Source organism: Coturnix japonica, chromosome 14 (genome assembly GCF_001577835.2).
Source record: "Coturnix japonica isolate 7356 chromosome 14, Coturnix japonica 2.1, whole genome shotgun sequence".
NCBI classification, from domain to species: Eukaryota; Metazoa; Chordata; class Aves; order Galliformes; family Phasianidae; genus Coturnix; species Coturnix japonica.
This window is the reverse complement of record NC_029529.1, coordinates 4068375-4080812: the sequence shown is the minus strand read 5'-3', so window position 1 is coordinate 4080812 and position 12438 is coordinate 4068375. Positions and strand designations below refer to the sequence as shown.

Genomic DNA, 12438 nt, shown 5'->3' with positions numbered 1-12438 from the left:
AAAAGAACAGTGAAGGCTCACAACAGATTTAATGGAGTCACTTCTGCTTTCTCTGCTTCAGAAAGGCCTTTGCTTGGCAAGCAGAGGTGACAGAAGAATCACGTGTGTAGCCAGGGTGTAGCTGGGGGAAAGGAGAGGATATAAGTCAACACAGGGATGTGATGGGCTAGCAGGGTGGTAACGTAGGCGCTCACTTGTCATTCACACAAAGCCATTTTCAATCCATACTGGCCTGGGAGAGGTAGGACAGGAATAGGAGGTAGAAAAAGCAACAGATACTGCTAGAGAGATGCACAAACAGGCTGCAATCCAAAGAGCAGCCTCAGCTCTACTTATTCCTGCTTTCTGTTTCATTCACAATCATCTGTTCCTCATTTCCAGATCAGAGCACTCAGCCTTGGGTGCTGCCTGTGTCAGATCAGTTACAGTAGAAGCTGGAGCCTCCCACAAACCCCACAGCTTCACCCCGGCACGAAGCCAGGAGCTGGCTCTAGGAGACGGGTCACTATCCTCAGAGCAGAAGGGAGGGTGTCATTCACCTCCTTCTGAAGCCGTGTACGGGCCACATCCACAGATGGTGTGAACACAAACTGAGCCACACTTGGCATTTTTAGTAGGTTCATGAGCTCAGTTGCCCGGGTAAGGATCTCCTCACGGTCCTCCTCGCAGTACACAGAGGTGACAGCAGGGCTCTGCACGAATGTCCTCATCTTGGACAGGAACAAGGACACCCTGTGGGACAGAATGACACAGACTTCAGCTGATATGGCCTTGCACCCAGCAAGGTCACTATGTAAGCATGTGTGCCACAGAAGACTTGCAAGCAAACACCAGACACCAGTCACCCTTCGTCCTGATGCACAGAGCATTCGTCAGCAGATGAAACCCACTTCCTCAAACTGCCTCCCTACAGTTTGCTTCCTCTGTTCTCTTTCACTTCCAGGTTCCATCAGTTGCCAATATGATCATCTAACACTGCAAGCATCTGTGTTTGGATCCATCAGATCTGCAAGTTTCTGCCACTTGGCCCTTCCCTGCTATCAGTCCTCACCTGGGGATCAAGTCCTGGCTGCGAGCTGCCAGCTTGGTCAAGGCAGTCATAAGGACAGTGATGGCACGGGGTGCATAGTTGGGGATGCTGGCCTGTGGTCGGACCTGGGTGACTTCAAACAGCACAGCTTCTAGAGTCTCAAAGAACCGGTTGATCTGTTCCACAGTGCAACGCTTGTCATAGGACACAGACATGTACTCTCCAATAGCCCAGACCTGAAACAAAGGCAGATGTACTCAGGGCAGGCAGAAGGAAAGGGGATCTTACCACAGTTTAGGGAATGGCAAATCAGATCATGTAATGCTAAGATGGAAAAGGAGGAAAGAGAAGCTGACCAACAGATGGCACTGCAGCCGGGACACGGCATAGCAGAAGCAGGCAGGCCCCACTTACCACATAGGTGAAGATGGGCTCCTTGTTCTGGATGTTGCTGACAGTTCCTGAGAATTCCAGCAGCTCTTTGGACAGTTCCACGACAAGAGCAGGGCGCAGCTTGCAGAGCATCACCAGCTGTGAGCTCAGCACCCTGCAGGAAGGATGGAGAGAGCTCAGACCACAGCCAAGGCACTTGTGACCAAACCAAGGAGGTGCTGGCAGCATCCAACCACTATCACTGGCAGCTGCATGCTCAGGATGGTCACAACTACAGCAGCTCCCGGGCTGTCCTAGGAAGCCAGGCTGCAGCCAGCAGAAGGGCTGAGAGCTCGGCCAGGCCTCCTGTTTTGTCTCACCTATGCACGTCATCTTTAAACGCTGGGATCTCATAGAGCTGGTCACTTCTCTGCAGCACCAGCACCACCAGCTGGTTTATCAGAGATGCATCTGCAAACTGAGAAACAACCCTTGCTTCAGCAACACCAGTGACTTCCAGCAACCAAAACTCAAACCAATCAGGCAGAGAGGACTGTGCAAGCTCGGAGACTGCCTGATACAGCAGGAGCAGAGCAGTGCATAAAGCAGGTACCAGGCATTCATTCTGCATTCGCTCACAGCTGCCTGGGAAAACAATGTGAACACTGATACTACATCATGGAGCTCTCCCTCTTCATTGGATAAACTGAGCAGCTCAGTGCAGCTCTCTCAGTATCAGACCATCCCATTCTCTCACTTCAAGTACCCCTCTGCTGAAGTTGCAGTGTGTTAACACTCCCCTTTCTGTGACTGTTCTTCACGTAACAAGAAATTCCCACAGTATGTGTGGAAGTCAAACTGCCCAAAAAGTGCTGCTTACCTCTGCCACCACGCTGAAAAAGAGTTCCAGCAACACAGGGACAGTGTCTGCACACTGCATGATCCTTGGGCTGCTTGCGAGGGATCCCAGAAGCTGTCGAAGTGGAATCAGCCTGCAGGCAGTAAAGAAGCTATTGCTAAAGGTGTGCTCCCAACTACTCCCCAGTCTTCCCTTCCCTTTAACCCACAAAGCCTTAAAGCACTTGGCAGAACTAACACAGGGAGGGAAGGTCAAGGCCACCTCACCCCAGATGGATGCAGCTGATGCCTTCCCTAGCAATCCTAGTGCTGCCTCCCAGTCCTGGCAGGCCAAATCAAACCCTCATGGCAGTCTCCGAAAGCAACCTCCTACCTCTCCTGGAAGTCTTCGGATATGGATTCGACACGGAGAAGGTACTGGAATGCACTCCTGTAGAGGGGATTGCGAAAGGCCTCCAGACAGGCAGCTGGCTTCACAGCAGGATCACATGCAGCCCTCTCAGAGGATGGGAGGGAGGAAGACCTAGAATGAGGCACACACAGAACATGCTGAATTGTGAGAACAGGCCAGGCTGGAATACTGAGCAATGGAGTAACACATTTGCCACTGAAACAGGGACATTCACTTGGTCTAATCCAAGCTCTCCTGTGGAAGGGGAAAATAGCACTCCTACCCCTCAGACACCAAAGCCCAACAACTTCTTTTATCTAGGATGACTTCCTTCTCTGTGCACTCCAAAAAGTGCTAATGTCAGAGAACAAAAGAAAGAGCAGAAGTACAGCAGTGAGAGTCAGCTCCAATGCTTTCCCATCTCCCTGGACACTCTTTCAGTCCCTAATACGCTTAGGAAAGAAGTTCTGTCTGCCTCCAAAACAGCCAGCAAAGAGGAGCAAGAGCAAGGAAGGGAGGGACAACCCACTAGTCCACATCTGTATGTGGAGGCAGTGGCTGATGGCAGACACTCCAGCACAAGGCAATAGTCTGGATCTGTTGGTGAAATTACAACTCCCTGAGCTTCAAAAACAGTCCAGGACTGAGGAGTAAGAGCTCTCTTTCTGTGCACATCACATTACCAGGAAAACTGGGCTGATGTCTGTGCAGCTTTGTGTTAATCTGGCTGCAGCCTCTCACTCCGACAGCAGCAGCCAGAGGGCAGCTGAAGCTCAAAGAAGTGTGTAATCAACATCAAAACCCTGATAAGCAAGTGAGAGGAAGGGAAGTTAGCATTACCTCATCTGGACATCCAGAGCTGCTGTCAGACAGGGCAGGTCAAGCAACAAATGGAAGATCTCAATGGCTGTGCCTGCATCCAGCAGAAATGGAAGAATGTCTACAAACTCGGCAATAAGGGGTGGGCTGTTCCATGCCAGAAACTGTAAGAAAGTGGTACAAACTGCTGCACTTTCCCCAGTACAACACCACATGGCCAAGAGAATTCTCACACTGTGACCAAAAGTGAAATGGAACAGAAAGTCACTTCTGAAAAGCAGAAACAAAGACTAAAAGTTCAGCCAAGAACTGGGGAGGCTGCTGGTGGCTCAACACAAGCATTTAGAAGCTGATTTAGTGGTGAACAAGTTGAAATGTTTCAAGTTTTCCTAAAACAAACTGCTGTGTCCTAACTGCACCCTGCACTACGCACTGACAGTAATACTAACCCAGACTCCCCTCTCCTGGTGGTGCTAATCACACCCATAACCTTCTTTCCACCTCAAACTTACAATTTTCTAACAGTCTTTCTTACTCATTTCTCTTGCCTGTGCCTTTCCTAGCACTGCCACAGAAGTATTATGGTGTGCTATGGGGTGTGCTGAAAGGCAAACAGAAGGATCTGAAGGCATGGGAAAGAAGCACGACAGGCTGTTTCCTGTGCTGCTCTGGCAAGCTGTACCTTGAAGAGATTTGGAAAACTCTGCCTGAATATGCTGGAGGTCTCAGTGAAGAGCTGGCTGTTGTCTTTGCAGAACAGGACAAATTCAAAGGCCAGTGATGAGTTGTGGAAGAGCTGAGCTGGGATATCAGTGAATAAGTGCTTGTAGATTGCATCAGAGTCCACGGCAGCCATCTCGCCTGGGAAGATACAGCACATTCCTGAGCACAGCTCACCCAGCAGCCCTGTCAACAGGGGCTCCAAAGGCAAAGCAAAAACCAAGTCTGGGTATGTTTTTCTAACAAACACAGGACAGCTCAGCTTCTGATTCTCCACGAGCGGGATCATGAATCGTGGAGTACAGCCAAGGCTGAATTATAAATGCCAGGACAAGAGCTGTGCTGTGAATATGCCAGACTAGATTGTGGAGGATGACTTACCATGATTTAGGAAGAATTGGGCAATGGGCAGCAATGCCCTGGCATAAGTGGCATCCCCGCTGATCCTGCCATGCACGATCTTCAGGAAGGACGCTGCACGGTACACATAAGAGGAGTCCTGTTTGCAAATGATGTCCATGATCGTCACTGCCTCAATGAGACACTGCAGAAGAGGAGAGAGCCAGATCAGAGTGGGAGGAAGTCACAACACTGAGAGCTTCTGCCCCATCTCAGTGTACTTACAGCTTTCTGCAGGTCTCCATCAGCTTTCTTCAGGGCCTCTGCCAGAGAAAGATGTCTAAGTTAAATCTGGAGCCCAAACAGGAATGTTAGGCTGCAATATGAGCACTAATCCAGATGTCAGGACAGGTGGGAACACACACTGATCCAAATTCCAGGCTAGTAAGAATCAAACTCCACAGCATCCCTACAAATCAAAGTTAGGAGGCAGAACAAGGGCATTGTCTCCAAATCCCATCTAACAACCCAGCTTAAGGCTGGTCAATGACATACACAGGCAGCTGCAGCCACTCCTGTGCTTCCAGCCTCAGTGCGGATGCCAGGGAGTGAGATCCCAGCCCAAAGGAGCAGCAAAGCAGAAGCATTTTCAAGAACACTACCAAGGAGGGCTCATGGTAAGACTCACGGCGATTGCTCTGCTCTATAAGCCGCTGGCAGTACTCAAAAGCTTTCTCCCGCAGACGGTCCTTTGGGGGAAGCTGGCGACCAGACGTGGAAGAAGTTGAGACCACAGACATAACAGATCTGTCCATTTCTGATTTGTCACCTATAGAATAAAGGTTATCAAGTATCAGCTCATATCACAGGCACTGCAGCCCACCTGCTGCTGAGCGTCAGAGGGGGAGCTGTATGTCCCCAGGCACACTGTGAAGTAAAGAAGGCTGGAAAGAAGTCTATCACATAGGAATACTAAGGAAATGCCATCTCCCACAACCCACACCCTCTTCCACAGGGACATGCGGCGTTTTGTCTGAAACCAGGGAACACTGAATGAATAAATCTTTGCAAAAGGGTCAGAAAGCATCAGCCAGGAGGTTTTGTCTTAGTCCAAGAGCTCTGAATTCTTGCCCAACTTCTGGCCACTTGCTGAATTTCCAGCACAGCTGGAACACACTTTGATTGATACCTGAATTTGGTGCGTTCATCTCCTTGCTCCCATAGCACAGCAGCCATTTCCGCAGCATGGAGAAGGTTTGCATGTTGAGCCACTGATCCTCCGTGTAGTGCTGACTCAGCGAGAGCACCGTGAAGAAGTCTGTGGCAATGGCACCATCCACCTCTGTGACAGGGCCAGGCTGGGTGAAAAGATGCGACAGGTATGGCCCCCAAGGACAGGTGAGGTAAGAAGGCAAGGAAAACTCCACTGAGCCAATAGAGACTAGCAGTCCTTGTTTATATGTTCTGTAGGGCCTGCAGTAGGGCAGTCATCTGCAGCCAGAAAAGCCAGCAGCACTGAATCCTCCTCCCCACCTGAAATACCTCAAACTTTTCCCCTCCCACTCATAAAGCTTTTACTCCAAGGTACATGGCCAACTAAAGATTCTCACCCAGTAACTATTCCATGTGTCAAAGTTCTTTCTCTCCAGCAGAACTCCTAAGTTTTGAAGCTATAAATACCTTTACTCTGATTTCCTGTGCTTCCAGTCTACACATTCCCCAAGAAAGTGGCCAAATATAGCAGCACTTCCAGATTTATCAGCAGTTGATTAGAACAGCAGGCTGCTGACAAGCAAACACCCCTGTGAGATAAGCACAGCAACTCAACACTGACCTGCCTGGTTCTGGGATTGGAGAAGAAGCCTCCAGAGGGCTGAGCGACTCCTTGCTGAGTACTTGCATACCTCAGCCAGTCAGCCATCTTCTTGCTGACTACATTGGTCTGCTCTGTACAAAGACAATCACAAGTTCACAGCTAGATCAGGCAGAGAAGCAGCCTCTGCGACCCACCTGTACTGCTCTTCAGAAGTAGAAGAGCACTCTTCACTGTCTTTCTACTACTTTTAGCCCAATGCTTTTCAGAATATCTGCACTTTCACATTTCTACTGCATCCAGAGACCCATACCTAGGCTAAGGTATGTGTTAATTTGATACAAATCTGTGCAGAACAGAGACTCTGTCCCCTGGAAGTAGCCCAAGCAGCTGATGGCCCAATCTGTTTTTTAAGTGGTGGAAAGTACCTAACCCGAGTTCACTTTCCTTGTGGCAGAGATGTCACATTTAAGAGCAGTTTCCAAGTTCTTCTCCCATCCAAAGTCTTCAGAGACCTCTCTGATCACTATACACATCTAAGCTGGATGGTAATCTTGGGTCTCCTACGTACTTACCTTCAGTTAGAGCTTCTGGTGACAGACTGATGACATTTGAGAGGACAGGAAGAAGGTATCGAGAACTCTGACCCTCAGGCAATCTTCCTTCCAGGGCTTTCACAATACACTGTCCCACAGCAGACACCTCACTCTTCTCTTCTCCCTTAAAAATAAAACAGAGGTTAAGCTAGGCAGATATCTCTTAAAAGCACTATAGACCAGTGCCATACAAAACTCCTCCAGCAGGCACCAATACTAACGTCAAAGACAGAAACAACTCACAGCACAGGCTATTTTACCATACCATACAGAGTTCTTCAGCAATGTGAATTCATAGATCTCAGGAGGGGAGAGTTCTTTGATAGACCAACGTGGTTGTGGACAAACATCACCTGAGGTGGGAATCAAAAACTGCAGTGGCTGTCTTCAAATTAAACACTACTTTGATCCATCAGTTCTAGAGCAGAGAGTACAAGCATTAACTGCTCCCCTTGTGGTCATCTTCCTAGCTGTTAAATTAGAAATTCATGAACAGAAAATGGACCATTGCAACATGTTAGAGGACTCTCTGGTTAGTCCATGTCCCCACAGTGAGGAAAATAAAGCTGTTACAGCTGTGGTTCTGAGATGCCAACAAACCCTTCTGTCCAAAATGCTTTCTTTTTAACAGTAGCAGGTGGACGCAGCCTTTGGAGAGACTTTCCTTCCTCATGAGCATCATCATGCCAATAAGAACTAAACCTTCTCTGCTGCTTGGGGTCCTGGACAGCTGTTTGTTAAAGGTGGTGAACAAATATTAATTTCTGACAGTCTCCATCTAATGTCAACTTTGTACCTGATAAATGGAAGCAATTAGGAAACAACAGGCAAGCTTCCAGTGAGAAACCTCATACTAGAACCTCACCTTACTGTCTGTGCTCCCCTAGCAAACAGGTATAAACAAATGGATCAAAGGAAAGAAAAACCATATTAAAAAGGAAGATTAAGGTTTACGGTGAAGGAAAAAGGAGGGATACCCTCTCCCTGTCCCACAGATACCTTGCTGTTTCCTACTGCAAACAACAGCGCTGCTTATGGGCATTACCGATGTGTTTCCTCTTGCTGCTCAGAGGAAAACCTGGCTGGACTAAAATCAATGGCAGGTTTCCAGCTCCTAATGCAACACCAGAGGCTGTGATTTCTGGTAAGCCAAAAGCTTTATAAGAAGTTTTACAGAGCCAAGGGGGATGGGCAGGTAGGCAGAAGAAAGATGATTTCCATCCAGAACAGCAACAAATACAGACCACGTTTTTAAAGGTTCTGCTGAAGTGGGGCACGAGGGGCTGCCACTCAGTGCTCCACTTCCAGCCACCGGAATTTCTCCTGGATATCTTCTGATTTTCGCTCCCCTTGAGCTCCACACACAGGAACAGAAAACAAACCCGTATTAACAAGGGTCGATGCCTGCCTTGTGACGCCACCTACCTGTGCCAGCAGGACGGAGGACACCAGGCTGAGCAGCTTTGTGTCCCGAATCCTATGGCAGGAGAGGCGCAGCCCATGGCAGGGGGCCATGTCCCTCAGGATGGCAGCACACAGCAGCTGGATCTGCTCGGGGCACTTGGTTGAGCACAGCACATCCTGCAGCAGCTCCACCAGCTGAGCATCCAACCTGCGGGGTCAGCACAGAGTCAGGGCAAGGCAGAGCTGCGTGTTTGTGGTGTGGGGATCATCTCCCTTCACAGCGACCCTGATTAACATCTTATTATCACCTTCGCTTCTGAGTGAAGAACGGCCATTACTCTCAATGTGAAAGAGGCTTTAACTTACACCAAACGCAGAGCTCACTACACAGAGCCCTCCCCTCCCACCTCCTGGGCCCTGCCTCCCCCCATTCCTCTCTCACTGTCTGTGTTTCTTGCTGGCAGCCAGGACGAGGTGCAGCCGCTGCAGACAGTCCGCGGCCTCGGCTCCCGGCTCCGGGCCTTGCAGCTGGGCGGCGACTCGGGCTGCGAACCTGCTCAGCTCGTCGTCCTGCACCTCCCTGCGAGGGACGAGAGGACGTGAGGACCCGGCCCTCAAACAGCCCCATCCCCGAGCCGCCCCGACCCCATTACCGGGCCTGCTTTAGGAAGCTGTCGGCCGCCGCCGAGCCCATCCCGCCGGTAGGGCCCTGTGTGCTGCTACACGGTCCGTCTCCAACTCGGTCCCCCAGAGGAGAGCGGTCCGCACTTGTGGTTCCAGTCTGAGCGCTGGGAGAAGGAGCGATGGCTAATTCCGCTTTATTAATTAATTAGTTGGTGGTTACGCTGCTGTTATTCGGAGTGAAGCAGCACTCTTTTACCCTCAAACAGCAGCATCCCTGAGCACAGCTATCAGCAGCACAGCCAGTGCAGGCAGCAGGGCATGCCCCCATGCTTTTCTTTGCTGGCTGATGCCTGGTGGGTGCAGGGATGCCTCCACAACTATAAGCTGCCAAGTAAAAAAGGCTCTGGGTGAACATCTGTGCTGCACAGCACACTTTAATTAGTTATTAATAGTATTTTAAACGTGGAAGCATTAATCGAGTGCAGGTAACGTTGTGTCCGCCGTGGTTTCAAAAGCACTCCTATTCAATTTTGGAGCTCAGAATTGGCCAGAATAAACCAAGAGTTTACATTCTAGCTCCTTTATGAGGACAAGGAATAACACAGGTAATAGTGTAACTTGGGTACGGTGAGTACAGGAGTAATTTCTGTCACCATACACATCCACCAAACAATGGTTCTAAGTCACAGGCAAGGATTCTGCTGTAGTTTACGTCTCCAAATGACATTTTGTTTCATTTCCTGGTGAAATAAAAGCTAAAGCTTGAGGAGCTGCTGGTAACCCCCATGGGAGGGCATCATGGGTCTCAAACACATGCACTGCAGGCTCTGAAACAGAGCTAGGTGTGCAAACCTATCTGATTCCATATAAGAAGGGGGAAAAAAAATGGCAAAAATACTCACCCAACCAAGTTTAGCACAGGAAAAAACACCTCTTTGGTCGGTCAGAGTGGAATCGTAAAGTTCTGCACCTCATCTGGTGCCAGCCACGACTCGCTGAGACAGTGCTGCATCCAGAGGGATCAGTTGCAAGGGTGGGTGTGAGGCTCAGCCTGCTTTTAAACCCCCACAGTGCCACAGGTCTGTGGCTGGAAAGCAGCAAGTGATTTCAGGGCATCTTCTCTTTCATATATAATTTTATTTCTGGTTATAGAAACAAATGCTAAGAGGAGAAGCAACACTCCCCATCCACATACATCAAATTAAGGTAACAGAACAGTTGAAATAAACGGAAAAAAAAAAAAATAGTAGAAATTTAAAACTTTGTTATAGCTTTTAAAATATTAACGTTCTTGGTACATTAGAAATCACATTCAGATCTCAAATCACTTAAAAAACAACAACAACAAAAAGTATGGCTCCGTATTTGAAGAAGAACAACAATCCCCCCCCCCACTGTATCCCATCCGATGCAGAAATGCAGGCTCTGCTCCTCGGGTGCTGGTTGTGCTGTCAGCACTGCTGGGATGCAGAACCTGGTGAAGGGATGGATTTCCCATCTGCTGCCCCAAATGGAGATCCTCCTCCCCTTGGGATACACACTTTGCTTTTTAAAAAGCATTGAATGTGAGAACAAGTCACAACAAGGAATACTTTCGATATCAGTGAAGCTTTACAAACCAAAATGAAAACCCCAACCATCTTGCAGGAGGTTGTACAGGCTAAACCAGGAACTGAAAGGCAAGCATGGCTTTCACCCCCCCCTCCCCATTGTGATTCATTAAATTAAGTGCTGAATCCAGGTGAGAGGGGTAAGGCTCCTTGTAACAAAGCCAGCCCTGCTTCTGTCACAGCCCTGCAGTATCCCGGTCCTTGTCCCACTGCAGCCTTCCCACAGGACTTGGTGGGAATGCAATCACAGAATGGAGACTCCAACCACCCACTGCTCGCACAGCTTGTGATTTATCCTAAGACAGCTTCAAACAGTTCTTTGGATAGCAGTCCGGACAAGGCCATCCCATTGCAGTACAAATGGCACACATGGAACCCAAGAGTACTGCCTTGTAAAGCTGCTGTACTGTAAAACCATCCAATTTTCCATAACTGAGCACTTCTTTTTTCTTCTTCTTTTTTTAAAACATTGCTTTATTTTCCATTAAAAAAGACCTCACGAAGAACAATGCTCTGATTCTCTCTGCTTTAAGACCATCTCGTGGGCAGACATACAATGAATTAAGGCTTACAGCAATCCCCTGCTGCAAACCAACCTGCCCACATCTGAGGAGCAGCACTCAGCACAGCAGAGCATCAGCGTCTCCTGCACTGGATTTGTAGCAGCAAGGCAGCAAAATGGAAGGAAACGTCGCTTTTTCTGCTCCAATTAAATCTCATCTTACTTGAGCTAACAGACATTCCTCCTCAACCCCTCGCTTTATGGAAGGCTCTGTTTCGGGCTGCTTTCAGTGAAACTGAGTGGGGTAGAAGCGAGATTAAATGGTCTGGATCAAGGGTGCCAAGGTATGAGATACTGCGTGTGTTGCTTAATGCAGCAGTAGACATGAAGTAGTAATCAAATAATATGAACTAACAGGGGAAGGCTGGTTGTCACAAGGGCTTTTTTCTTTTCTTTTTACATTCTTTCTACTGAGAAGGAAAGCCGGTTCCCTTGAAAGCTGTTTCCTTTCACTGTCCCTATTCTCCTTGTAACACGTTCATACCCTGTTCTGCCTCAAATATCAAAGCCCAGCCACCAGACAGTAAGCAGAAACCGAGGCAAAGCATTTGCTCAGGTCCTCGCAAAGGAATTGCTGCTTTGGTAAGAGCTGTTCAGATTTGGAAGCCCAGTATCGCGTGTTTATAATAGTTCTCACAGCCCCAAGTAGGTCAGAAATGCATGTTTCTGAATTTAGCATCCTGGAGTTAAACCAGGACTGAAATTTGACAGGTTAGGGAAAATTTATTCCCTGTGAATAGAGACCTCATACCCCATTAAGAGAGGGAAGGGTTGTAAAAGGAGAAGAATCTCACCATGAAGGAACTGCTTTTCTCTGCCCCCACGATAATTCACCCGCCTGTCAGACAGACAGACCGAGGAGTTCCTCAGCCTCACAGCATCCTCACACACCCTCCATCAGTTCCCTCTGTTAGCAATAAGGTCCCATTACTTACACAGCAGAAGCATAAAGAACTCCCCAATACCACATCTAGAGATCATTTGAGACAAGGCTTCCAGCTTTCATTAGTGCCATTTGGGGTTTTTCTTGCCAGAAAAGCAGCACAGATTGTGGGTGCTGAGTGTATGACAAAGCCAGGAGCTCCTACACAAGGAAGATGCAAGCACTGCACCACCTCATCTGTTCTGCAAGAGTGATGACAGCAATCAGTGAAGGAAAGCTGCTTCTGCAGGCTGCCCACATCTGTCACACAAATAGGTACATTGTTCTTTCCAAATCAGTGCCTGGTGCAGGAATTTATCAACATCTGGTATAAAAGTCTGTGTAAAGTACCATTTAAGAGAAAGAAATAGTCACGGA

At 48.5% G+C, this 12438-nt stretch overlaps 1 protein-coding gene across 1 annotated transcript; it reads right to left on the bottom strand.

Annotated features, from left to right (window-relative positions):
* Positions 1 to 10: 10 nt before the first annotated feature.
* On the bottom strand, positions 11 to 9120 carry AP5Z1 (adaptor related protein complex 5 subunit zeta 1). Its single transcript, XM_015876807.1, has 17 exons — positions 8996 to 9120; positions 8785 to 8922; positions 8364 to 8550; positions 6918 to 7062; positions 6364 to 6476; positions 5719 to 5887; positions 5218 to 5358; positions 4815 to 4852; positions 4572 to 4734; positions 4153 to 4331; positions 3492 to 3634; positions 2634 to 2783; positions 2283 to 2394; positions 1783 to 1880; positions 1445 to 1577; positions 1052 to 1266; positions 11 to 732 (listed from the first exon to the last, which is right to left on the bottom strand). The coding sequence occupies exons 1-17, from the start codon at positions 9034 to 9036 to the stop codon at positions 462 to 464; spliced, it is 2436 nt and encodes an 811-aa protein (XP_015732293.1). The 5' UTR covers positions 9037 to 9120; the 3' UTR covers positions 11 to 461.
* Positions 9121 to 12438: the final 3318 nt, after the last annotated feature.

What these genes read in the sequence shown, in the direction of transcription:
- AP5Z1 (XM_015876807.1), bottom strand. Translation starts at nt 9,036, where the DNA reads ATGGGCTCGGCGGCGGCCGACAGCTTCCTAAAGCAGGCCCG. An exon ending in ATGGAGACCTGCAGAAAGCT is followed by an intron (nt 4,735 to 4,814) that starts GTAAGTACACTG and finishes CCTCTTCTGCAG; the next exon opens with TGTCTCATTGAGGCAGTGAC. An exon ending in AGCCCATCTTCACCTATGTG is followed by an intron (nt 1,267 to 1,444) that starts GTAAGTGGGGCC and finishes CCTTTGTTTCAG; the next exon opens with GTCTGGGCTATTGGAGAGTA.